The sequence below is a fragment of the Coregonus clupeaformis genome, chromosome 36 (genome assembly GCF_020615455.1).
Source record: "Coregonus clupeaformis isolate EN_2021a chromosome 36, ASM2061545v1, whole genome shotgun sequence".
NCBI classification, from domain to species: Eukaryota; Metazoa; Chordata; class Actinopteri; order Salmoniformes; family Salmonidae; genus Coregonus; species Coregonus clupeaformis.
Window position 1 is genome coordinate 9,651,968 of NC_059227.1, and position 27,985 is coordinate 9,679,952.

The 27,985-nt window shown below is 42.8% G+C and overlaps 1 protein-coding gene across 2 annotated transcripts in view; it reads right to left on the bottom strand.

The window, feature by feature from the left end:
* LOC121552785 (protein cornichon homolog 3) overlaps positions 1-27,985 on the bottom strand; it is a 49,485-nt gene that overhangs the window by 11,017 nt on the left and 10,483 nt on the right. For both annotated transcript variants that reach the window (XM_041865816.1, XM_041865815.1), the window contains exons 3-4: positions 22,735-22,782; positions 1-113 (exon numbers count right to left, since the gene is read on the bottom strand). In XM_041865816.1, coding sequence (XP_041721750.1) covers positions 1-113; positions 22,735-22,782 — 161 coding nt within the window. The remainder of the gene's footprint in view (positions 114-22,734; positions 22,783-27,985) is intronic.

The following is a 27,985-nucleotide window of genomic DNA, read 5'->3' on the forward strand; positions in this document are numbered from 1 at the left end:
CTCCATGTATTGTAGAAGAAGAGCGGGATGTTGAGGCCTACTGTCAGCCACTCCTGGGCACACAGGAACATGATACAGAACAGCCCATGGATAGAGTACTCTGGAAGCACCAACTGGCAGGGAGAGAAGGAGGGAGGGAGGGAGGGAAAGAGAGCAAGAGGGGGGGAGAAGATGTAAAGTGAAAGAGAAATGCTCTTGAGAGAGGCTCAAGTCAAGGATCGGTAGGATAGTCAGTTTTACGAGGGCATGTTTGGCAGCATGAGTGAAGGAGGCTTTGTTGCGAAATAGGAAGCCGATTCTAGATTTAACTTTGGATTGGAGATTCTTAATGTGAGTCTGGAAGGAGAGTTTACAGTCTAACCAGACACCTAGGTATTTGTAGTTGTCCACATACTCTAGGTCAGACCCGTCGAGAGTGGTGATTCTAGTCAGGTGGGCGGGTGCCAGCAGCGTTCGATTGAAGAGCATGCATTTAGTTTTACTAGTGTTTAAGAGCAGTTGGAGGCTACTGAAGGAGTGTTGTATGCCATTGAAGCTCGTTTGGAGGTTTGTTAACACAGTGTCCAATGAAGGGCCAGATGTATACAAAATGGTGTCGTCTGCGTAGAGGTGGATCTGAGAGTCACCAGCAGCAAGAGCGACATCATTGATATAAAAGGAGAAAAGAGTCGGCCCAATAATTGAACCCTGTGGCACCCCCATAGAGACTGCCATAGGTCCAGACAACAGGCCCTCCGATTTGACACATTGAACTCTATCTGAGAAGTAGTTGGTGAACCAGGCGAGGCAGTCATTTGAGAAACCAAGGCTATTTAGTCTGCCAATAAGAATGCGGTGGTTGACAGAGTCGGAAGCCGGCTGCACAGTACTGTCTATTATTGATCACGGTTATAATATCGTTTAGGACCTTGAGCGTGGCTGAAGTGCACCCATGACCAGCTCGGAAACCGGTTTGCATAGCGGAGAAGGTACGGTGGGATTCGAAATGGTCGGTGATCTGTTTGTTAACTTGCCTTTCAAATACTTTCGAAAGGCAAAAACTGGCCCACTCGCATTTTCCCGCCCTAACGTCAGGTTCGCCAATTTCCCTGTCTTATATCAGCTCGCTTGCGCTCAGATGGGCGGGGTGGAAATATTTGACGTGTGTCCTTAAAAACATGATCCAAAGTGCTAATTTCAGGCAGCGCTGATAGGAATATTTAAGACCAACCAAAAGCTGGTTTTAGCGGTAACGCAGTTGGTTATGTCATGAATTTTGACAGCAGAAACGCAGCCTATTCAGCCGTGACGCACACTGCCCATATGCGCATGGAACAAGAGAAGCCTAATGTGAATTGGTGCAATCGCGAAATAGTCAAGACTGTCAATAAAGGGTTTGGCTCCTGAGGCTGCTTGGAAATACATCTTAATCATCAAAGCTTTATTAAAATATCAAGTTTAAGAGGAGTGAAACAGTGAGCTAACATTCCATTTTTATCTATGCATTGTAGGCAGGACCACATTATTTTAGCCATGCAGGTCCCGTTTTGGATGTGCATAAAATCCTCCATAGTCTGAGTTGTTTTAATATTATATGCCCACGGGGAGAAATGATAGTGCCTGTAAGTGTGACATAGCCTATTTAAAACAAGTTGTTGTTTCGTTTTGTTTAGAATTTGATTCGAATTATTCGTTCTCTTTTTAGGCCTTATCAATAATGAATGTAATCTTGCTTATTGACAATGTTTGGCATGTCCATGCTCAGCCATAATGCAATTTACAGTAGGCCTAGCCCCTATATCAGTGTGAATGCTATTGAAGCCATGCAATTACTTAGAACAATGTGGACTGCAAATGGGTTCAAGTTAACCTATTTAGCAAAGATGGGATAGGTCGTTTCGTATTTCGTTTCTGTAAGCCATTTGATAAACTATTACGGACTAACATTGAAATTGGAGTTGATTCCAAGGCAATACATAAAATACCGTAAATACACAACCTGAAGCAACCATATATTTCACCATGGAGCACGTCCTGATCGACCAGAGAGGGGCCAAGCCTCAACACACCCACAACTTGTTTATTCATAAAAACCCAGCCCTTTTCCGCCAGAACCAGCAAGTGTGCCGATAATTGTGACAGTGAAAATAGCAAAATTATTTCTGACACACCCCTGAACCTATAGTGCTACCGCGTGCGCTTAGATTTACCATTGCGTTAGGTTTGTTAAAACAGAGCCCTAAATATACACAGAAAAAAATAATAAAGTGTTTGTCCCATATTTCATGAGCTGAAATAAAAGATCCCAGAAATTTTCCATACACACAAAAAGCTTATTTCTCTCAAATGTTGTGCTCAAATTTGTTTACATCCCTGTTAGTGAGCATTTCTCCTTTGCCAAGATAATCCATCCAACTGACAGGTGTGGCATATCAAGAAGATGATTAAATAGCATGATCAATACACAGGTGCACCTTGTGCTTGGTACAATAAAAGGCCATACTAAAATGTGCAGTTTTGTCTCAATGCCACAGATGTCTCAAGTTTTGAGGGAGCATGCAATTGGCATGCTGACTGCAGGAATGTCCACCAGAGCTGTTGCCAGATAATTTAATGTTAATTTCTCTACCATAAGTCACCTCCAACGTCATTTTAGAGAATTTGGCAGTACGTCCAACCGACCTCACAACCGCAGACCACGTGTAACCACGCCAGCCCAGGACCTCCACATCCGGCTTCTTCACCTGCGGAATCGTCTGAGACCAGCCACCCGGACAGCTGAAACTGTGGGTTTGCACAACCAAACAATATTTGCAAAAACTGTCAGAAACCGTCTCAGGGAAGCTCATCTGCGTGCTCATCGCCCTCACCAGGGTCTTGACTTGACTGCAGTTCGGCATCATAACCGATTTCAGTGGGCAAATGCTCACCTTCAATGGCCACTGGCACACTGGAGAAGTGTGCTCTTCACGGATGAATCCTGGCTTCAACTGTACCGTGCAGATGGCAGACAGCGTGTATGGCTTTGTGTGGGCGAGCGGTTTGCTGATGTCAACGTTGTGAACAGAGTGCCACATGGTGGCGGTGGGGTTATGGTATGGGCAGGCATAAGCTACGGACAATGAACAGAATTGCATTTTATTGATGGCAATTTAAATGCACAGAGATACTGTGACGAGATCCTTAGGCCCATTGTAGTGCCATTCATCTGCTGCCATCAGCTCATGTTTCAGCATGATAATGCAAGGCCCCGTTTACACAATTCCTGGAAGCTGAACATTTCCCAGTTCGTCCATGGCCTGCATACTCACCAGACATGTCACCCATTGGGCATGTTTGGGATGCTCTGGATCGACGTGTACGACAGTGTGTTCCAGTTCCCGCCAATATCCAGCAACTTCGCACAGTCATTGAAGAGGAGTGGGACAACATTCCACAGGCCACAATCAACAGCCTGATCAATTCTTTGCAAAATAAATGTGTTGCGCTGCTTGAGGCAAATGGTGATCACACCAGATACTGACTGGTTTTCTGATCCACGCCCCTTTTTATTTTTTAAGGTATCTGTGACCAACAGATGCTTATCTGTATTCCCAGTAATATGAAATCCATAAATTAGGGCGTTATTAATTTATTTCAATTGACTGATTTCCTTATATGAACTGTAACTCAGTAAAATACGTCAATCATAGATAGCTCCAAACAATTACCCACAGGGCTTCACAATGTCATGGAGCAACTGGCTAGCCTGTAAATACATCGGCAATTATCATAAATGTTACACACTGATCTTGTGCCATGTCATGTGTTTGATAGCATTACTGTACATAAGCTTTTCAAATTGAGTGGGGTCAAACACATAGTGGCAAACTGCCATCAGTCACTTTAATGAATCCATCATCAGCAGCTACTAGTCATCAGAGCAGAGCTCCAAACATGGTTAGAGTCTTCCAAAGAGTGAGTACCGAGATTACAGAGTAGTCACTAGCACTAGCTGCGCCACATACAGTGAGGGAAAAAAGTATTTGATCCCCTGCTGATTTTGTACGTTTGCCCACTGACAAAGAAATGATCAGTCTATAATTTTAATGGTAGGTTTATTTGAACAGTGAGAGACAGAATAACAACAACAAAAATCCAGAAAAACGCATGTCAAAAATGTTAGAAATTGATTTGCATTTTAATGAAGGAAATAAGTATTTGACCCCCTCTCAATCAGAAAGATTTCTGGCTCCCAGGTGTCTTTTATACAGGTAACGAGCTGAGAGTAGGAGCACACTCTTAAAGAGAGTGCTCTTAATCTCCGTTTGTTAACTGTATAAAAGACACCTGTCCACAGAAGCAATCAATCAATCAGATTACAAACTCTCCACCATGGCCAAGACCAAAGAGCTCTCCAAGGATGTCAGGGACAAGATTGTAGACCTACACAAGGCTGGAATGGGCTACAAGACCTTCGCCAAGCAGCTTGGTAAGAAGGTGACAACAGTTGGTGCAATTATTCACAAATGGAAGAAACACAAAAGAACTGTCAATCTCCCTCGGCCTGGGGCTCCATGCAAGATCTCACCTCGTGGAGTTCATGAGAACATTGAGGAATCAGCCCAGAACTACATGGGAGGATCTTGTTAATGATCTCAAGGCAGCTGGGACCATAGTCACCAAGAAAACAATTGGTAACACACTACGCCGTGAAGGACTGAAATCCTGCAACACCCGCAAGGTCCCCCTGCTCAAGAAAGCACATATACAGGGCCGTCTGAAGTTTGCCAATGAACATCTGAATGATTCAGAGGAGAACTGGGTGAAAGTGTTCTGGTCAGATGAGACCAAAATGGAGCTCTTTGGCATCTACTCAACTCGCCGTGTTTGAAGGAGGAGGAATGCTGCCTATGACCCCAAGAACACCATCCCCACCGTCAAACATGGAGGTGGAAACATTATGCTTTGGGGGTGTTTTTCTGCTAAGGGGACAAGACAACTTCACCGCATCAAAGGGACGATGGACGGGGCCATGTACCATCAAATCTTGGGTGAGAACCTCCTTCCCTCAGCCAGGGCATTAAAAATGGGTCGTGGATGGGTATTCCAGCATGACAATGACCCAAAACACACGGCCAAGGCAACAAAGGAGTGGCTCAAGAAGAAGCACAGTAAGGTCCTGGAGTGGCCTAGCCAGTCTCCAGACCTTAATCCCATAGAAAATCTGTGAAGGGAGCTGAAGGTTTGAGTTGCCAAACGTCAGCCTCGAAACCTTAATGACTTGGAGAAGATCTGCAAAGAGGAGTGGGACAAAATCCCTCCTGAGATGTGTGCAAACCTGGTGGCCAACTACAAGAAACGTCTGACCATTGTGATTGCCAACAAGGGTTTTACCACCAAGTACTAAATCATGTTTTGCAGAGGGGTCAAATACTTATTTCCCTCATTAAAATGCAAATCAATTTATAACATTTTTGACATGCGTTTTTCTGGATTTTTTTGTTGTTATTCTGTCTCTCACTGTTCAAATAAACCTACCATTAAAATTATAGACTGATCATGTCTTTGTCAGTGGGCAAACGTACAAAATCAGCAGGGGATCAAATACTTTTTTCCCTCACTGTACAGCGTCAGCGCAAAGCCAAGCCTCATCTTTCATGTGGTGAAATTAACGCTGTGTGAAATAAAACATTTGGAGGCCGTTTGGAGCCTACCCAATAAACATTAATGCGTCAAGTCAAAAATGAAAGCCTTAGTTTAACTTGCGTCTGCTCTGAATAGTTTTTAAATAACTTTGTGGATATGATTATGGTACGAGTCAGGTGTGTTAGCCATTAGGGTATCCCATTGATTATATTGGCACATAATGGTGGAAGACTTAGGATATCCATACGGTAATACAGCAGGATTAGTAGTTGTATTCATGTGTGTATTCAACCTGAAATTCAATGCGATTGCCACCACAGTGCTGATAAATACAATGTCTTGAGTCCTGAATGCTCGCAGTGTAAGCCCTGTTTCCAGCTCTGTGTCTGTGTAAACACACTGAATTTCACATTTATTTAACCAGGTAAGCCAGTTGAGAACAAGTTCTCATTTACAACTGCGACCTGGCCAAGATAAAGCAAAGCAGTGCGATAAAAACAACAACACAGAGTTACATATGGGGTAAAACAAAACATAAAGTCAAAAATACAACAGAAAATATATATACAGTGTGTGCAAATGTAGCAAGTTATGGAGGTAAGGCAATAAATAGGCTATGGTGCAAAATAATTACAATTAGTATTAACACTGGAATGATAGATGTGCAAGAGATTATGTGCAAATAGAGATACTGGGGTGCAAATGAGCAAAATAAATAACAATATAGGGAGGAGGTAGTTGGGTGGGCTAATTTCAGATGGGCTGTGTACAGGTGCAGTGATCGGTAAGGTGCTCTGACAACTGATGCTTAAAGTTAGTGAGGGAGATAAGAGTCTCCAGCTTCAGAGATTTTTGCAGTTCGTTCCAGTCATTGGCAGCAGAGAACTGGAAGGAATGGCGGCCAAAGGAGGTGTTGGCTTTGGGGATGACCAGTGAGATATACCTGAAATGGGTTTTAGGTTATTATGTTTGACTCATTCAGACGGTTTTATCCTAGGCAATACCAACAATACCAGGATCTGTGCTCCTTAGCGGCACATATGTACCCTGTTGAAAACTCTAAAATATGTAACCATTTAAAAATAAAAAAAGCTTTCAGAGAAGCAGAAGGAGAGAAGCACAGGCCAAGTTAAACTACTGTATGTATGCTTAATGCTATTCCCGAAGCCCTCCACACGTTCATGTATATTTAACAAGCTAAAGGCACAACTGGAGCCTTGTCTGAAACACCTGGACTTGTACACGATGTGCATTTGCTCTATTATACATTATTCACAGTGCTACATTCTCCCTAATAACATAAACACACATTGGATCACAGGGGAGAAGCTCCTTAACAGCAGGTGATGGAGAAACTGCTGCTCAAACAGATCTATATACAAACACAACACTGCGCCATGCTCATTAAAATACAAATAGTCACGCTAAACTTTTTATTACCCCTACTTATTCTCAGCCCCCCTTCCATCAAGTCCCAATCCTACCCTTGCTGTCACTGGCTAAACTCCTGCTGAATGCAGACAAACATTATGAACCACTCCTATGCTACTGTACCAGGCTTCTGCATAACTACACTGCTCAAAAAAATAAAGGGAACACTTAAACAACACAATGTAACTCCAAGTCAATCACACTTCTGTGAAATCAAAACTGTCCACTTAGGAAGCAACACTGATTGACAATACATTTCACATGCTGTTGTGCAAATGGAATATACAACATGTGGAAATTATAGGCAATTAGCAAGACACCCCCAATAAAGAAGTGGTTCTGCAGGTGGTGACCACAGACCACTTCTCAGTTCCTATGCTTCCTGGCTGATGTTTTGGTCACTTTTGAATGCTGGCGGTGCTTTCACTCTAGTGGTACCATGAGACGGAGTCTACAACCCACACAAGTGGCTCAGGTAGTGCAGCTCATCCAGGATGGCACATCAATGCGAGCTGTGGCAAGAAGGTTTGCTGTGTCTGTCAGCGTAGTGTCCAGAGCATGGAGGCGCTACCAGGAGACAGGCCAGTACATCAGGAGACGTGGAGGAGGCCGTAGGAGGGCAACAACCCAACAGCAGGACCACTACCTCCGCCTTTGTGCAAGGAGGAGCAGGAGGAGCACTGCCAGAGCCCTGCAAAATGACCTCAAGCAGGCCACAAATGTGCATGTGTCTGCTCAAACGGTCAGGCCCAGGCATTGTAGGGAGGTCATACAGGCACGTGGAGGCCACACACACTACTGAGCCTCATTTTGACTTGTTTTAAGGACATTACATCAAAGTTGGATCAGCCTGTAGTGTGGTTTTCCACTTTAATTTTGAGTGTGACTCCAAATCCAGACCTCCATGGGTTGATACATTTGATTTCCATTGATAATTTTTGTGTGATTTTGTTGTCAGCACATTCAACTATGTAAAGAAAAAAGTATTTAATAAGATTATTTCATTCATTCAGATCTAGGATGTGTTATTTTAGTGTTCCCTTAATTTTTTTTGAGCAGTGTAAATTCAACCTACAACCTAAAATACATTGTGAGCACATAAATTAGTAGTAGTCATCACACCAACCATGACTAAAACAGTGACATGATGTAAGACAAAGGGTTTGGTTGCGAGGCAGAGGCACACAGAGCAACAAAGCTACATGATACTGTAGGCCTAACAACGAGGGGAGAGTAACACTGATGCACTGTGTTGATTGAGGGTATAGGATTGATCCAGCTGTGTGGAGCTCGGGGCTCATCTGGGCCGGGCGAGGCTAGGATCAGGGATCTGTCTCTGGGCTCTGAGCCCTGAAGGGTTCCTCCCTCCCTGTCTTCCACATCTGACCACCCCAGGGCACACATACACACACGCCAGCCGGTGGCGAGGCAGGGCTCAACCTGTTGGCCAATTAGAGCGGACTCCTGCGAGGGCCCCACTCAGCCACAGTTTAAGAGGCTTGAGTGTCAAAGTGCTTTTCAAGTGTGACTTGAGGCAGCCCCCTGGGAGGTAGAGCAGAGCAACACGTGGAGCCAGGCTCGAGTGGAGTAGAGGAGAGGCAGCCACAGCACAGAGCTAATGAGAGAGGACTGCTGCTGCAGAGCGACTGCCTCTCCTCTACTCCACTCTGGTGATCTACAGAGCTATAGCCCACTCTCCTCTACTCCACTCTGGTGATCTACAGAGCTATAGCCCACTCCCCTCTACTCCACTCTGGTGATCTACAGAGCTATAGCCCACTCTCCTCTACTCCACTCTGGTGATCTACAGAGCTATAGCCCACTCCCCTCTACTCCACTCTGGTGATCTACAGAGCTATAGCCCACTCCCCTCTACTCCACTCTGGTGATCTACAGAGCTATAGCCCACTCTCCTCTACTCCACTCTGGTGATCTACAGAGCAATAGCCCACTCTCCTCTACTCCACTCTGGTGATCTACAGAGCTATAGCCCACTCTCCTCTACTCCACTCTGGTGATCTACAGAGCTATAGCCCACTCCCCTCTACTCCACTCTGGTGATCTACAGAGCTATAGCCCACTCCCCTCTACTCCACTCTGGTGATCTACAGAGCTATAGCCCACTCTCCTCTACTCCACTCTGGTGATCTACAGAGCTATAGCCCACTCTCCTCTACTCCACTCTGGTGATCTACAGAGCTATAGCCCACTCTCCTCTACTCCACTCTGGTGATCTACAGAGCTATAGCCCACTCTCCTCTACTCCACTCTGGTGATCTACAGAGCTATAGCCCACTCTCCTCTACTCCACTCTGGTGATCTACAGAGCTATAGCCCACTCTCCTCTACTCCACTCCCTCCATTCTTCCTCTATCTCTCTCCTCGACAGTCCTTCACTCCTTCTCTGCCGCTCGATGTCGGATCGCTTGCAACAGCCAATTAACACCACTTAACAGTGATACAGCCCTCAACAGGACAAAGGCCCTTAAGACATGCACTCCCCTCCATATATCTTTTGACAGTGAAGCTAACATTTTAAATGTGGCTCTATACTCCAGCATTTTGGATTGGAGATAAAACGTTTCATGAGGCAACAGTACAGAATGTCACATTTTACTTGAGGGTATTTTCATACATATCTGTTCTAACGTTTAGAAATTAAGGCACTTTATGTATCTAGTCCCCCCATTTGAGGAAGTCATAAGTATTTGGAAAAATTCAATTATAGTGTAGTAAAGTAGTCAAATGTTTAGTATTTGTTCTCATATTCCTTGCGCTCATTGACTAATGCTAGCTTGTGACTCTTCAAAGTAGTACATTCTGGTGTGCCTTCTTGGTGACCGATGTGATGTTGTCCTCTCACTTGATACTGTCGGAGATGATGGTCCCCAGGAATTTGAATGATTCAGCTGTGCCAACAGCTGAGCCATCAATCTCGATGGGAGAGATGGTGGGGGGGCGTTTCCTGAAGTCAAACACCATATCCACGATTTTGTCTGTGTTGAGTTTCAGGTTATTGCGACTGCACCAGGACACAAGCCGGTCGACCTCTCCACGGTACATGGACTCATCGATGAGATGAGTGGGAAAGTTACAGAGGAACAAAGATCATACCCTCCCAAAAATGTTAACCTCCCCGGTTATTGGTAATGGTTAGAGGTTAGCATGCTTTGTTGTAGACCGTAACTTTCTCACTCATCATTATTCATGATTCATTCATGATTTGTCTTAATCATGGCATAATCAGGATTAATTTAGAAGTGTTTGGAAACATCTTATCTACTCAATTAGAAAGAAAATGACTGCAGTCATCATTCCCCATTCAGTTCCTATAATATAAATATAATTCGAAACACAACCAAAACAAACTGTAAATGCATCCAATGACTTTGTAGAGTCACAAGCTTGATGTAATCATTGCGTGCTAGGAATATGGGACCAAATACTACACTTTTGACTACTTTAATACACTATAAGTGCATTTGTCCAAATAAACATAATTTCTTCAAAATGTGGGGACTAGATACATAAAGTGCCTTCATTTCTAAATGGTAAAACAGATATGTATGAAAATACCCTCAAATAAAAGGTGACATTATGTACTGTAGCCTCATATGACACATTTTATTTCAAATCCAAATTTCTGGAGTATAGAGCCAAATGTAAAAAAAAAATGCTTCACTGTCCAAATACGTGGAGGGGAGGGGAGTGGAGGAGAGTGGAGGAGAGTGGAGGGGAGGGGAGGGAGGGAGGGGAGGGGAGGTTAGGGGAGGGGAGGGGAGGGGAGTATATGTAGCCTTCAGTACACTCCCAATACAATGGAACCAGAGGATCAAATGGTATGAAAAGTAAACTATATTTACTAACTGTCTGCAACCATAGCACCAATGGTTATACATTAGCATTTGTCCATTATAGAAGGAATCATTAAATTATTTGAATTAACTTGAAGCAGAAAAGGGCTTGAAACTAACTGGTTTATCTGGTCGAGCAAAACCAGTGGCCTCTCCAGGCGCTCATCATATGAAACGCCTGTAACATATATGCAATCACGTATGCAATACTGTTCTCCGCCTCGCTCATTTGTGTTCGTGACTAATCTGGATATCGCTCTCATTTTAGCAGCAGCAAATTTCCTCTGCTGCCACCAGAGATCAAAAGAGCTCCTACTCTCCAATTACTCTCTCTCTCGTTACAGCAGCAACAATAATTAAGTGCAGCAAATAATTATACATATTTTCTCTTTAAAATATACTTATTCCTCTGAGACCCAATAGCACATGAGTCCACAGTACATTTAGTTCGTCAAACTTTGTGGATAGATGAAAAGTTGGCCCCAAAGGCTGGACTGGAAGGCCTCTGTAGAATATTAGGCTACACGTTTGCATATGCTCTGTTCTTTATGTTCTTCACATACATTTATTTCCAACTGACTTCACAGAAAGGTGTAATTTCATTACAAGCATACAGAATTGCTACTCCTTTGATAGTCATACAGTAGCTCCAAAGTCTTGTCTGAAAACATTTCTGCAGACTCTGATATTTGACATGCTTGAAGATAGAGTTAATCAGGAAAACCTATTTCTAATCAGGTTAAACATTGTTAATGTTCTGAAGATAAAAGTCTGCTGACCATTCTTGTTTTTACACATGAAAATAATACATGTATTGGGTTTTGAATTCCATTCATTTTACATTGACATTTTAGTCATTTAGCTGACGCTCTTATCCAGAGCGACTTACAGTTAGTGAGTGTATACATCCATTCCAATCCATTCCAGTGAAAGCCATGGTCACTCTCCAAGTGTCCATATAGCAGGAGCTAGAGTGACTTCAGATGACACTTGACAATAAAGTAGGAGACTGGTATCTCTGCAATATTTTGCTACTAGACCTTTGATCCTGAGTATCCAGGGACATCTCAACACTCTTGTTAATGAAGTGCAGGTATCTAGGCAGTATGCTGCTGCAGAATGCTGCTGCTAGCCCCCTTTGATCTAGTGTCCAGGGACATAGCAGAAATCTGCAGGGACCTGCTCTGCTCCACACACCCCGTCTGGAAGAGTAATGGGATCATGAACACAGAGTTCAGACATGCCTTACTCACTCTTATAGCCTACTAAGAGAGGTAGAACAAGATACAATGACAGAAAAAGCAGGGGCAAAGTGAGGAGATAATGGGTAGACTACTGTGTACTAGAGGATCGTATTGATCAAGACACAGGCTAGATGTAGAACAGTGTGTTTCAGCTCGGTGCTAACTAATGATAACATGCAGTAGTCCTGCGAGGCGATCTCACACCTCGACTGGCTGCACATTGACTCGACGCGTGACACACTAATGGCTCAGTCCAGCCCCCGGCCTCCTGCCACGCACCCAACACTAACCCAGCCGCATCAGGCCTTGGCAAGACATATCAGCTGATTACATCCTGCATACACTCCTATTCTATTTTTAAAAGCATAGAGATTCGAGAATGTATTTTTCTATGACAGAGAGCTAGAAGGGGAATTTAAACACTAAGGTATAAGAGTTGCTTTATTTTTTATGTCTCAAATTTGGGTAAAGCCAGTTTAGCATTACATGTACAGCTAAAAAGCCACTAATGTTGGTCTACCATGCTGTTTCTCATTGTTTTCCCAGCTGTACGTCGTGGCTGCTCATGCATATTCACAATAGTCCAACTCAGCAGTGGCCTGCCAAACTGCCTGATGCCTATCCGGGACTCATCCCAGCATCTGGGAGAGATAGACTGAGAGATAGACAGAGAGAGAGAGAGAGAGAGAGAGAGAGAGAGAGAGAGACTCTCCTCTCCTTCTCTCCTCCTCTCTTCCTTGGCCACGGCACTTTAAAGGCAAAAGGCTCCAGGCAGTACTGGTTGTTCCTTCACAGTGAATTACAGCACAGAAGGTGTAGATCAGGTTTCTCTGAGATAACACAAGCAGCTCACTGCTGCTGTGACACAGTGCCTGAGGAAAGTAAAGGTCCTCTCTGTGGCCCTGTAGTATGGTAGTAAGGCGATACAGAGAGTTTGTAGTGTATACGGTGCAAACATAAACTCAACTTGATTCACTAGTCTCCCTACAGTACATCAGTGCCTGCACAGCACCATTACAACTGGAATGAATTGCAACATCTTCCTCAACGTCAGCAAGTCTAAGGAGCTGAGCGTGGACTACAGGAAACGGGGGGGGGACTTTTACAGCTGCACCATTGAGAGCATCCTGAGTGGTTGTATCACCGTCTGGTATGGCAATTGCACCGCCCTCGACCTGAAGGCCCTATGGAGGGTGGTACGGACGGCCCAGCGCATCCCAGGGGGTGAGCTCCCAGCCATCCAGGACATACATGCCAAGCGGTGTCTGAGAAAGGCCCGAAAAATTGCCAAAGACTCCAGCCACCCGAGACATGGACTGTTCTCCATGCTCCCGTCCGGCAGGCGGTACCGGTGCATCAAGGCTCAGACCAACAGACTCCCAGACAGCTTCAATCCCCTGGCCATAAGACTGTTAAATGGCTAATAACTACTGCTCTCCCTCTCTCACAGACTATCCACACTGACTCGATGCCCATCCACAGGTCTCTACCCACTCAGACATACACACCTTCACTGCCACTCTTACTCACACACACACACCCGCTCACACACTCATTACTGACCCCACACACTTAGACCCACAGGCAAAGCCCCTCACACATATGCTGCTGCTAAAATGATTATTGATTAGATGTATTACTACCATTAGGCTGCTGTTAATTGATTATTGATTGCCTTTACCATTAGTATCAATCTATTTATCCTGCTACTGGTCAATATTACTAATGTTTACATGTGTATATTACCATTTATATTATAATTATATATTATAATTATTTATATATATATATATATATATATATATATATATATTAAAAAAATAGTATTTATATATTCCTGCTACCAGCTGTTGTTATTATTATTATTTATCCTGCTACTAGTCTCTTTCTCCTAATCCCTGCCTGTACATATCTACTATCTAGCTACATCAACTACTCCAATATTCCTGCACACTGTACATTTGGTACTGGCACTGACCCTGTATATAGCTTACACTATCCTGTTGCTTTTATTCTTCCTTTCTTATTTCTTATTTATATTTTATTGTAAAAAATTACACTTTTGATATTGAATTGTTGGGAAGGGCTTGCAAGTTAAGCATGTCACTGTACTTGTGCATGTGACAAATAAAACAGGAAACTTTAATGAATTACTGCAGGGTTTCAGACTAACAAATATCATTCCTGTCTTGAAGGGAATTCCTTCGTTAAACTGTACTGATGTTGAGCGAGTGCTGCTCTTTGCACACTCAAATCATGCACAGGGTAATGATAGTGAGATGAACATGGATTTTATGCAGAGGTCACAATATCCACCAAAGTAAGTTAACGGGCTCTACAGTCTGAACTAATGATTTGGGGGATTTCCAGAAAGACTGTCTCGCTCTGTCTAACGATGTCTATGTGCCTGTCTCTATCAGTACATTGTAAATGAAGTAGCCTAATTTGGTATACAGTATATGCAGCTCCAGGTCCTTTACAAGTATGTATTTTTTATAGTAACTCAATTGGGCAAATATCTTAATGTATATGCGTTACCGTGAGAGTGAACATGCATCTCACTATCCAACCATAACATCAAAGCAGCAACAGTTTGGACATCATACACTTGAAATAACCCAACATAAGGTCCCAGTGTGACAAGCAAGCCCATAATCACAGTATAGTATAGCACCAGGGCCTCAGTGCAGTGTACCTAACCATGTTGTACCTCCTGCTCCACATCAACAGTCCTTATAGGAGCTTCATCAAACCAGCAGCTCCTCTGTGGCCTACACCAGACACTGTAGCTATATCATCTGACTACACCACCAGACGCTTGTGTCTGTACCCTGGTACCATCTACTTTCCCAACGTGAAGCACTCATCTCATCTGTCAAGCCCAACCCGCCCTACCTCCCTCCCAGCTTCTCTGCTAACTGAAAATCCTATGCAAATGGTTTTGGAGAGATGAATGCGGCGTGAGTCGGTGTGATGGAGAGAACAGAAACCTCTGTACTGAAACATCAAAAGTAGCTCCTCGTTTGAAGAATAAACACGAGGCGCTACGGAAACCACCGGGGACTGTTCTGTGTGCTCCTCTGCTCGCTGGGCAGTGATTGGCCGTGAGGGAGATTCACCTTGACACTCACATTGAAAATAATCAATAAAAATGCTTCTTCATCCAGGAGGTTTTGTGCGACTGGGACATTAACCCTACTTGATTAGGGAGGAAAGGAGGAATGAACAAGGGATGAGAAGTAGAGACGGAGATGTAGAGGGAGGTCAAGGCAGGTATCCAAGTCTTCCTGCTGGGAAGTTTTTATTCTTCGACAGCCTGAGCATCAAAGCAGAGGAGTAGAGTAGCACTAAAGCAGTGCTCCAATCAAAATACTGGAGGCTACATGGGCAACTCCTGCATAAGTTACCCAAATCAATGAATGACTTAAATAAATAATCAATGCAAACATGAATGAATCGATCCAAGATTAAACGTACAATATGAGTCTTTCAATTAATTATTAGATGAATGCAAAACTCATGCTACTGTTATAATGTACAATCACTTCATTGCAAGTATACAACAACCACAACATTTAAATAACACTATGTTCCCTACTCCTCAATTCCCAGTTCAATTTCCAATGGCAAACACACTGCACTGGCATGATTAATATTAATTCCAATTGCTTAGCGGTGGCTGTCAATCGCCAGTTGAGTGTTATTTTCCTCTCTCCCACTGCCTAAGCTCAAAATATTCTGGCGAGGGGAGAAGTTGGCAATTTCACGCACCTGGGCGAGGGAGCGAGGGAGTTGAGGATACACTCAGTCTTATTCCTTATCAGTGCTGAGCTCACAAGGATTTGTTGTTTGTTCTGTCAGGATGATGCATTTCCACATGCAGGACGTGAGGAAGAGGTGTTTTTTTTATTGACTTATTTTTATATCTCCTTCTGTAGTGTAATTATGTGGGGCTAGGAACTGGGATGAGCTGTTAGAAAGACAAGGGACTATAGTACAGTCAAGCATGAGAGATCTAGGAATATCAGGTACAAATCAATTTTCAATATCCTGTGAAGACAGATCCACACACACAGCTATCTACTAAGACACTCTAATGTTAATCCATGGTAATCCTCTCTTCCTTGGTTGTGTCATAATTTACATTCATATTTCATCATCATATCTGTGTGCGACATACAGTACAACTGTGCTCCATTAATAGTAAACACTGAAACATGCACACACACACAAAGAGGATGTATGCTTTGACTTTGATTGGGAAACAGCAGTGCAAACGACACTGAGTGTACAAAACATTAGTAACACCTTCCTAATATTGAGTTGCACCCTCTTTTGCCCTCAGAACAGCCTAAATTCGTCGGGGAATGGACTATACAAGGTGTCGAAAGCGTTCCACAGGGATGCTGGCCCATGTTGACTCCAATGTTTCCCACAGTTGTGTCAAGTTGGCTGGATGTCCTTTGGGTGGTGGACCATTCTTGATACCACGGGAAAATGTTGAGCGTGAAAAACCCAGCAGCGTTGCAGTTCTTGACACAAACTGGCGTGCCTGGCACCTACTACCATACCCCATTCAAAGGGACAAATCTTTTGTCTTGCCTATTCATCCTCTGAATGGCACACATACACAATCCATGTCTCCAATGTCTCAAGGCTTACAAATCCTTCTTTAACCTGTCTCCTTCCCTTCATCGACAGTGATTGACGTGGATTTAACAGGTGACATCAATAAGGGATCATAGCTTTCACCTGGATTCACATGGTCAGTCTATATCATGGAAAGAGCAGGTGTTCCTAATGTTTTGTACACTCAGTGTATAGCTTGATGAGCTAAACTGTGCCTGGTGGTAATATAGAAGGATTACACTCCTTATCACTTCATAACCCCTTACATTGGGAAACAGCATACGAGGTGTTCTGTTAACTCTCCATGAGCTGAACTGTGCCTGAGTGTAATACAGCAGGTCAGGATAACACTCCCCATCCATTGCCAAACAACATGTTGAAGTGTTGTGAGAAGTCTAGTTTGCTGAGCTAAACGGTGCGTGGTAGTGCAGTCTGGAGAGTTGGGACTGGAGGCTGTCTGTTCTGTCTGTGGGAGTGCAGCCTGAAAGACTGGAGGCTGTCTGTATAGTCAGACATTGTGGCATGGCGTGGGTCCAGCCAGGCACCGTGGGGGGGAGTGGAATCCTCCATGACTCAACAGCATACAGAAATGCTCTGATTGGCTCTGAATCACCGGAGCGCAGCAGCAGCCCTCCCACATCTCTCTCCATCTCTTCCTATCTCTCCGCCTCTCTCTCTCATCTACTGTTTCTCTCTCTCTATCTCCCTTCAAATGATAGGGGAGGGAGAAAATGGAACTCCTGTGTATTTTAGGAGAAGGAATGGAGCAGGGATGCAGGCTCCACTGCCTTGGAAATGAACACGCTGGCCTAGCTGCCTCTGTGCTTCTGCTGCTGTACTTCCAGAGGTGTGTGGGGACTGGGTAGGGAGAATGGGACCAACAACAAAAAAGATAGATGAGCAGCACTCCATGGTTGGTTCTGTTGCTGTGACAACACTGCTGTTTTGCACTCCCAAACCGAACTGGGCGGGAGAAATAAAACCACCAGCTAGTGCTCCTCTGTGACTGGCTTGCAATGTACAGCACCTGCTGCCATAAGACAAACCCCACAATCTATCAAAAACAAGACCAAGATAATTTTTTGTGTAATATTGTATGGGGTGATTCACATCCGCAAATACTGAGAGAATGCACTTGGAACAGACAAGGAACACACAATAACCATTTCTACAGTAACATAGTCCATGTAGTGCTGAAGATCTTCGAGAAACAATGACATCTAATGAATAAGCTCTATGACTCCAGGCAGGGTAGGAAATTAAATTCTGATGTGGTGTTGGTGTAGCTCAACACTCTCACTGGGTCAGTACCTCAAGGACACAGTAGTCCCCAGGAGTGACAGATGAGCCTCAGGCAGTATTGACAACACAGATAAAGAACAACAACGGCCTCCACTCCACCAGCCCGAGGCGTACACACGCACAATCCTTCTAGTAGCAGAGCAGAGGTAGAGTGAAGCCTCAACGGCCACTGAAACAGATGTCATACTGAGAATGAGATGAGAGAAGCCTTTTGTCTCCGAGTCCCCGACAGTAACAGGCTCACATACCACAGACATTGGACAGACACAGTCTATTATAAAGACAAGACAGCTTTCTGAATGCAAGGGCAAGCTTTAATCCTTACCAAAAACGTAAAGTTTCCTCATTCATAATGTCAGTTGACAAAACAGGAATTTTAAAGGAAAGTGAGAGATTGTGGAAATTGATCTACTTCCCCAGAGTCAGATGAACTCATGGATACAATTTGTATGTCTCTGCGTCCAATATGAAGGAAGTTAGAGGTAGTTCCGCGAGCCAATGCTAACTAGCGTTAGCACAATGGCGGGTCTGCGTACACACATCTATACCCACATATGCAGTCAGAGCCGGCCCTAGCCCTAAGTGAAATTTTGTTGTAGTGATCATAATATAGAAAAAACAAAGTTCCAAAGACTGGACCTAAAATTGTGTATAAGCGATCATACAAGAGGTTTTGCAATGATTCCTATGTCAAAGATGTGAGAAATAGTTTTTGGTCCGATGCCGAACTTGCAGCATTTATGAAATCACTTCTTCCGGTTACTGATAGGCATACGCCCATCAAGAAACTGACTGTTAGAACTACCAAATCCTCATGGATAGATGATGAATTGGAAAACTGTATGGCTGAGAAGGATGAGGGAATAGCAAATAAGTCTGAGAACACAGCAGATTGGCAAACATACAGTAAATTGAGAAATCACATAACTAAACTAAACAAAAAGAAGAAGAAACTATATTATGGAACAAAGATAAATTATATAATGAATGATAGTAAAAAACCTCTGGAGTACCTTAAAAGAAATTCTAGGCAAAAAAGTGAACTCAGCTCCATCCTTCATTGTGGCAGATGGCTTGTTCTTAACAAAACCCTTTAATTATTGCCAACCACTTTTATAACTTTTTTGTTGATAAGATTAGCAAACTTAGGCATGACATGCAAACAACAAATGCTGAGCCTTCATATTCATGCATATCGGACCAAATAATGAAAGAGAAGCACTGTAGCTTTGAGTTCCGCAAAGTTGGTGTGAAAGAGGAGATTTTTTTTGTTGCTATCTATAAATCAAACTGACAACCTGGGTGGTAAATTCCTGAGGTTGGAAGCAGAATACATTGCGACTCCTGTTTTCCACATCTTCAATTTAATCCTAGAAGACGGTGTGTTCTCTCAGGCCTGGAGGGAGGCAAAGGTCATTCCGCTGCCTAAGAATAGCAAAGCACCCTTTAAACCATTAAACAGGCGACCAATCAACCTGTTACCTGCACTTAGCAAACGTTTGGAAAAAACAGTGTTTGACCAAATACAATGTTATTTTACAGAAAACAAATTGGCAATGGACTTTCAACATACTTATAGGGAAGAACACTCAACATGCTCAGCACTGACACAAATGACTGATGTTTGGCTGAAAGAAATTGATAACAAGAAGATTGTGGGAGCTGTTTTGTTAGACTTCAATGCAGCTTTTGATATCATTGAGCATAACCTATTGCTGAAAAAACATAGGTGTTATGGATTTACATCCTCTTCCTTTTCATGGATTGAGAGTTACCTATCTAATAGAACTAGAGTGACCACATTAAAATACCCAAATGTGGGACAACAGGATGGTTTTGCTGGACATTCGTGGGACACACACAAATCCCGCTCATGGTGTAGTGCAAATTTGTTAAGTGCCGGAGAGCAATCAAAATGTAAATTATTTCATAATTTCTCAAAGTTTGTACCGACAGATGTACCCTATTGAATATCATGATAAAATATGCATAAAATGCATCCTCCAATTGCAACGTCTTCCTATGCCCACACATATTGTCTCAAGAAATGTTTCTATTTTTAATACCCTCAAACACCATTTCAAAATAGGCCATAGCATCATCACTGTAAATCCTGAATGACAATTCTTCACATTTTAGCCCAGTGAAAATGTCCAAACTGTGTCTGCATGCCAATAATTTGATATCAATCAGTTTCATGGGAATATGCATTTACATCTTCTTGAATTACTGTTTCGTGAGCAAATTAGAGCAGATGGTGTTAACAAACTATAGAGCCTTCCTGTGTTTTGTTTCAATCAAAGCATATTCTGCCTAGTGGCGCACTGTTTTGAGAATTTGGCTGTGTGAGATTTTTTGGGGGACTATTCAGCTAACCATCCTAAAATCTCATAAGAAATTAGGTGGTGTTTTTGATGTAACAGCAACATTATACTAAGCTAATATAATTGGTTATGTTATGTAGAATACTAATGAATCATTATGTGATCTTCCAAGACCTTGATTTAGCTTTGATCTAACTTTACTGAACGAGCACCATTGAGAGAAGTGCTGCACTACACCCGCACTGCAGAGCCCTAGGCGCAACTATACTACTCTAATTCTTGCCTTGCGCAAAACTTGGTGATGCAGAAACGAGAGACCACATGTGTGGCCGTTTTATGAAAATCTGGGAATATTTGGCCAAGGAAACATTTCTGGTTGGTTTTAGTAAAACAGTTAGGAAGGGAGGCTTTTCAAGCGGGATTGAGATTGAGTGAAGTAGCAGCAAATATGTTGAATGAGAAACTAATGAGCATGGAGAGCCTCACAAGTATGACGAAATTACCTTAATTACCATTAATAGGGAGTTGGTCCCCCCTTTGCTGCTATAACAGCCTCCACACTTCTGGGAAGGCTTTCCACTAGATGTTGGAACATTGCTGCGGGGACTTGCTTCCATTCAGCCACATGAGCATTAGTGAGGTCGGGCACTGATGTTGGATGATTAGGCCTGGCTCGCAGTCGGCGTTCCAATTCATCTCAAAGGTGTTCGATGGGGTTGAGGTCAGGGCTCTGTGCAGGCCAGTCAAGTTCTTCCACACCGATCTCGACAAGCCATTTCTGTATAGACCTCGCTTTGTGCATAGGGGCATTGTCATGCTGAAACAGGAAACGGCCTTCCCCAAACTGTTGCCACAAAGTTGGAAGCACAGAATAGTGTAGAATGTCATTTTATGCTGTATCGTTAACATTTCCCTTCACTGGAACTAAGGGGCCTAGGCCGAACCATGAAAAACAGCCCCAGACCATTATTCCTCCTCCACCAAACTTTACAGTTGGCACTGGGCATTCGAGCAGTAGCTCCTGGCACCCGCCAATCCCAGATATGTCTGTCGGACTGCCAGATGGTGAAGCATGATTCATCACTCCAGAGAACGCGTTCCCACTGCTCCAGAGTCCAATGGCGGCGAGCTTTACAACACTCCAGCCGACGCTTGACATTGCGCATGGTGATGTTAGGCTTGTATGCGGCTGCTCGGCCATAGAAACCTTTTTCATGAAGCTCTCAACAGACAGTTCTTATGCTGACGTTGCTTCCAGAGGCAGTTTGGACCTCGGTAGTGAGTGTTGCAACCGAGGACAGACGATTATTTTTGACTTGTTGGAAAGGTGGCATCCTATGACGGTGCAACATTGACAGTCACTGAGCTCTTCAGTAAGGCCATTCTACTGCCAATGTTTTTCTATGGAGATTGCATGGCTGTGTGCTCAATTTTATACACCTATCAGCAACGGGTGTTGGAATCCACTAATTTGAAGGGTTGTCCACATATTTATGTATACTGTATATAGTGTATATATTTTCATAAGTGCAACGTGACCGCAAGAGACAGGTTGGAATGTCTGACTGAAATACGGGACACATCAACCTTTTTTTTCTAAATTAGTGGTGTTTGAATTTGTTGATAAAATGTGGGACATGATTGTTTGTTTGCGGGACAAGGGACAATGGGCCAAAGTGCGGGACTGTCCCGCACAATTCAGGATATGTGGTCACCCTAAATAGAACAGAGGGTTTTCTTTAATGGAAGCCTCTCTAATGCAAATTCGGTTGAGTGTGGTATATTGCAGGGCAGCTGGCTTGGGCCATTAACGTTTTCTGTTTTTACTAATGACCTTCCACTTACCTTGAATAAAGCCTGTGTGTCTATGTATGCTGACGACTCAACAGTATACCCGTCGGCTACGACAGTAAAATAAATAACTGACACCCTTAACATAGAGCTCCAGCTAGTTTTAGAATGAGATAAATGTTTTTTTATATGATATCTGAGTGAGAGTGACTAACAAAATCAATGTGGGGCCCCCTGGTCGGTAATTTGACCATGATAACTACAAGTTTAAATAGCTAGCTAGACTAACTTACCAATCTAAAACAATTTTGCTGACATGGGCTAATTAAGTGACTGTCAGTGACTGACATAACAGGACTGCTGATGCACAACCACATTTCAAAATTGCACCTGGTGTATTCTACTATTCTAACTCTCACAAACTAGCGGGCCACCAGTCTATATATAGAAGACTGTGATCATTTGCTGGCTTTAAAATATAGGCTAAATGACATATGCAAATGAGTAATAAAGGAAATGTTTTAAATAGGACAGTGTTCAGTGGCTATTTACCTTTCTCAGCAGGCAGCAAATCCTCTCAATGTTCCGGAGTCGCTCTCTCTGTTGGAGCCAAACAGGAAACAGTTACATCCCCTGCATTAAATATACATATGGAAACACAACAGTTTTTCTGATGAGGTGCAGCAGTCCACAAATAGGGGTATTTTACAAGCCTTAGTGAGTAGTAGTAAGTACAACTGTCTAGTCACTAAGGCCCGTAGTACACTTGTAACAAGCTGTGGAGAAACAGGAATGTTTCAGGAGTGTGTAAGGTATACAGGAGTGTTTTGGGTAGCATGATGCCACTGGCCTGTGAAGCTGGATTTGCACTGTGTAGGCCGACAGTGAGACATGGATGATACTGGTTCCTTCCTTCCCACCTCTGCTGAGCTATAAGCAGACTCTGCATCTTCCTCTGCCTGTGTCTGTCTGTGTGTGGTGATGGGGCTTTGTGGAGTCAACCCATCACTGCCTATAGCACTTGTCTACCCCCCACTTCTTGGCCCAGCACTCCTCTCTCTGCAGAATTACAGTGTAACCAGAAACTGGCGAGGACATCAAGAGCCATATTTAGAAAAACCAATGCCAGGCGAGGTGAGGAGGCGGACACCATTTCTTGAATGGTGCATGTGAGCAGCATGGCATAAGGCGATTACATAGAAATGTTCCCTATCTTGGGCAGTGCTTGTTTCTATGCCTGTTGTGGATGGATACCTCGCCCTGAGAGTCACAGTCTGTATACGTGTCTCTATCAGACCAAATTGACTTGATTGATGTGCGAAATTGTCGTACTTGGACTGATGTGCTATCTTGAGGATAAATTATATATGAATGACACCCAAACAGGCTTATCTTACTCTGCAGAGTGCTAGTGAAAAGTACCCTAAAACAGGGAGGGGGGGTTGAATGTTATTTCCCAAAAGCTGCATTCATCAAGACTAAACATACATATTTGATTAGTATTTTGGAGAGAAAAAAACACTACAGAAGAACTTCCTCTGATGGGATGTATAATTAATCATGGAGTCGCCTGTACGCCTCTAAATAATGTAATCTGAGGTAACACTACTGTAGAAAGCCAGTCTAGCGTACTTTGGAACTAAGACCATTGTAACGGTTCTACAGGCTCTGTGGTGGAAATGTGCAGTCTGGTGGCTAATCTCCATTTGAGCATCAGATAGTTTTTCTTTGCCGTTTTTATCTCTCATCTCAAAATCTGATACAACACATAATCTACACATCAGTCCGCTTTGAATTGTTCTGGGTAAAGACGGTGGAAAATGTCTTAAATTACCTCCTTTTACTGTACTGTTTTTCTATTTTAAAAGTGCAAAGTGTATTGACATGTTTTAAATGCACTTGAAAGTTTCACTTTAATTAAGTCCCCTGCCACTGAGGGAAATGTGCTATTATATTAGGAGTAGAGGTAGGAAAGAGGTTGGGGTTGAGGAGACGTGAAATTGAGCTGCAGATAGTCTCATATACATACATGAACTCAAATCTGCAGAATATTCATGTCCAAGCACATTTTGCGTCGCGTCCTCCTCCCCATGTCCTCTCACGACCCACTGCAGTACATCAACATAAGAAACCACAACATCTATGACAAGTTACCATAAATTAGCCCTATTTTGGGACTGCAGCACCTAATTTGGACGAAACTGAATTTGCCTCTACACGTTTTCCTCTCCTCTCTCATCTTGAGGAGTATGAACGAGGCCATGCTAATATATTCCAGTGGTAGCCATGGAGACGCCAGATAACTGCCGACGTATCAACACTTCTCATTAGCAAGCAATTAGACAGGGCTCGCTTTGAAATGTTACTCAGTGAGAATTTGCTTGACAAGCAAGTGTGCTGGGGTACTGTAAATAATATACAGTGGCTTGCGAAAGTATTCACCCCCCCTTGGCATTTTTCCTATTTTGTTGCCTTACAACTTGTAATTAAAATGCATTTTTGGGGGGATTGTTTCATTTGATTTACACAACATGCCTACCACTTTGAAGATGCAAAATGTTTTAGTTTTTTGTGAAACAAACAAGAAATAAGACAAAAAAACAGAAAACTTGAGCATGCATAACTATTCACCCCCCCAAAGTCAATACTTTGTAGAGCCACCTTTTGCAGAAATTACAGCTGCAAGTCTCTTGGGGTATGTCTCTATAAGCTTGGCACATCTAGCCACTGGGATTTTTGCCCATTCTTCAAGGCATTACTGCTCCAGCTCCTTCAAGTTGGATGGGTTCCGCTGGTGTACAGCAATCTTTAAGTCATACCACAGATTCTCAATTGGATTGAGGTCTGGGCTTTGACTAGGCCATTCCAAGACATTTAAATGTTTCCCCTTAAACCACTCAAGTGTTGCTTTAGCAGTATGCTTAGGGTCATTGTCCTGCTGGAAGGTGAACCTCCGTCCCAGTCTCAAATCTCTGGAAGACTGAAACAGGTTTCCCTCAAGGATTTCCCTGTATTTAGCACCATCCATCATTCCTTCAATTCTGACCAGTTTCCCAGTCCCTGCAGATGAAAAACATCCCCACAGCATGATGCTGCCACCCCCATGGGATGGTGTTCTCGGGGTGATGAGAGGTGTTGGGTTTGCGCCAGACATAGCGTTTTCCTTGATGGCCAAAAAGCTCAATTTTAGTCTCATCTGAACAGAGTACCTTCTTCCATATGTTTGGGGAGTCTCCCAAATGGCTTTTGGCGAACACCAAACGTGTTTGCTTATTTTTTTCTTTAAGCAATGGCTTTTTTTCTGGCCACTCTTCCGTAAAGCCCAGCTCTGTGGAGTGTATGGCTTAAAGTGGTCCTATGGACAGATACTCCAAACTCTGATGTGGAGCTTTGCAGCTCCTTCAGGGTTATCTTTGGTCTCTTTTTTGCCTCTCTGATTAATGCCCTCCTTGCCTGGTCCGTGAGTTTGGGTGGTGCCCCTTGCTTAGTGGTGTTGCAGACTCTGGGGCCTTTCAGAACATGTGTATATTACTGAGATCATGTGACAGATCATTTCACACTTAGATTGCACACAGGTGGACTTTATTTAACTAATTATGTGACTTCTGAAGGTAATTGGTTGCACCAGATCTTATTTAGGGGCTTCATAGCAAAGGGGGTGAATACATATGCACGCACCACTTTTCCGTTTTTATTTTTTATAATTATTTGAAATAAGTAATTTTATTCATTTCACTTCACCAATTTGGACTGTTTTGTGTATGTCCATTACATGAAATCCAAATAAAAATCCATTTAAATTACAGGTTGTAATGCAACAAAATAGGAAAATGCCAAGGGGGGTGAATACTTTTGCAAAGCACTGTACACAAAAGTAAACTGAGGCTCAGGCTGAGAATAGAGAGGAGAGCTGGAGAGGTCAAGGAACTGTTGAGAGAAGAAGAGGAGTGTTTGACGGGTGAGAAGGCCTTCTCTGGAGTGTATACCTTCACTGTGTAGAGTACACAGTACACACAGTGGTTTGTCGGAGGAGTGAATGAATATGGGCTAATTACTAGTTCACTTTCTGGAGATAATATTTTATTAGGATCCCCATTAGCTACAGCCAAAGCTGCAGCTACTCTGCCTGGGGTCCACACAAAACATAAAACATGACAAAATACAACACATGAATAGACAATTACAGCTAAAGGACAGAACCACATACAATGACATAATACATAACATTAATAGACAGGTACAGAACTACATAAATGTAAAATAAGAATACACACTTTCATATTCTTTTTGCACTGGCTCTATGCATACTCACTGCACCCTACCCACACACTCCCACATACTACAGTGCCTTCAGAAAGTATTCATACCCTATGACTTATTCCACATTGTGTTGTGTTACAGCCACTATTCAAAATGGATTAAATGTTTATTTTTTCTCACCCATCTACACACAATACCCCATAATGACAAAGTGAAAACATGTATTTAGAAATGTTTGCAAATGTATTGAAATTAAATACAGAAATATCTCATTTACGTAAGTACTGTATATACACCTCTGAGTCAATACATGTTAGAATCACCTTTGGCAGAAATTACAACTGTGAGTCTTTCTGGGTCTATAAGAGCTTTGTACACCTGGATTGTACAATATTTGCACATTATTCTTAAAAAAAATATTCAAGCTCTATCATTGCTAAACAGACATTTTAAAGTCTTGCCATAGATTCTCAAGCCAATTTAAGTCAAAACTGTAACTAGGCCACTCAGGAACGTTCAATGTCGTTTGGTAAGCAACTCCAGTGTTTGGCCTTGTGTTTTAGGTTATTGTCCTACTGAAAGGTGAATTTATCTCCCAGTGTCTGTAGGAAATCAGACTGAACCACGTTTTCCTCTAGGATTTTTCCTTAGCTCTATTCCGTTCCTGAAAAACTCCCTAGTCCTTGCCGATGACAAGCATACCAATAACATGATGCAGCCACCACCATGCTTGAAAATATGAGGAGAAAGTTTATTTCTTTGCAACATATTTTTCAGTTTTACTTTAGTGCCTTATTGCAAACAGGATGCATGTTTTGGAATATTTTTTATTCTGTACAGGCGTCCTTCTTTTCACTCTGTCATTTAGGTTAGTATTGTGGAGTAACTTCACCATGCTCAAAGGGATATTCAATGTCTGCTTTTTTTTTTTACCCATCTACCAATAGGTACCCTTATTTGTGAGGCATTGGAAAACCTCCCTGTACTTTGTGGTTGAATCTGTGTTTGAAATTCATTGCTCGACTGAGGGACCTTACAGATAATTGTGTGTGGGGTCCAGAGATGAGGTAGTCGTAAAACAATTATGTTAAACACTATTATTGCACACAGTGAGTCCATGCAAGTTATTATGTGATTTGTTACGCACATTTTTACTCCTGAACTTATTTAGGCTTGCCAAAACAAAGGGGTTGAATACTTTTTGACACAGGTTTTTCATTTTTAATTAATTTGTAAAAATGTCTAAAAACATAATTCCACTTTGACATTATGGGGTATTGTGTGTAGGCCAGTGACATAAAATCTCAATTTAATCAATTTGAAATGTAGGCTGTAACACAACAAAATGTGGGAAAAGTCAAAGGGTGTGAATACTTTCTGAAGGCACTGTACACTTACACTCCAACACACACATACACACACATAGACTACATACTCACACACACACAAATCACACACATACATGCATATCGACGACAAAATTATAATTCTAACCCTAACACTAATTCTAAACTTAACCCTAAACCCCCTATAACTAGCATTT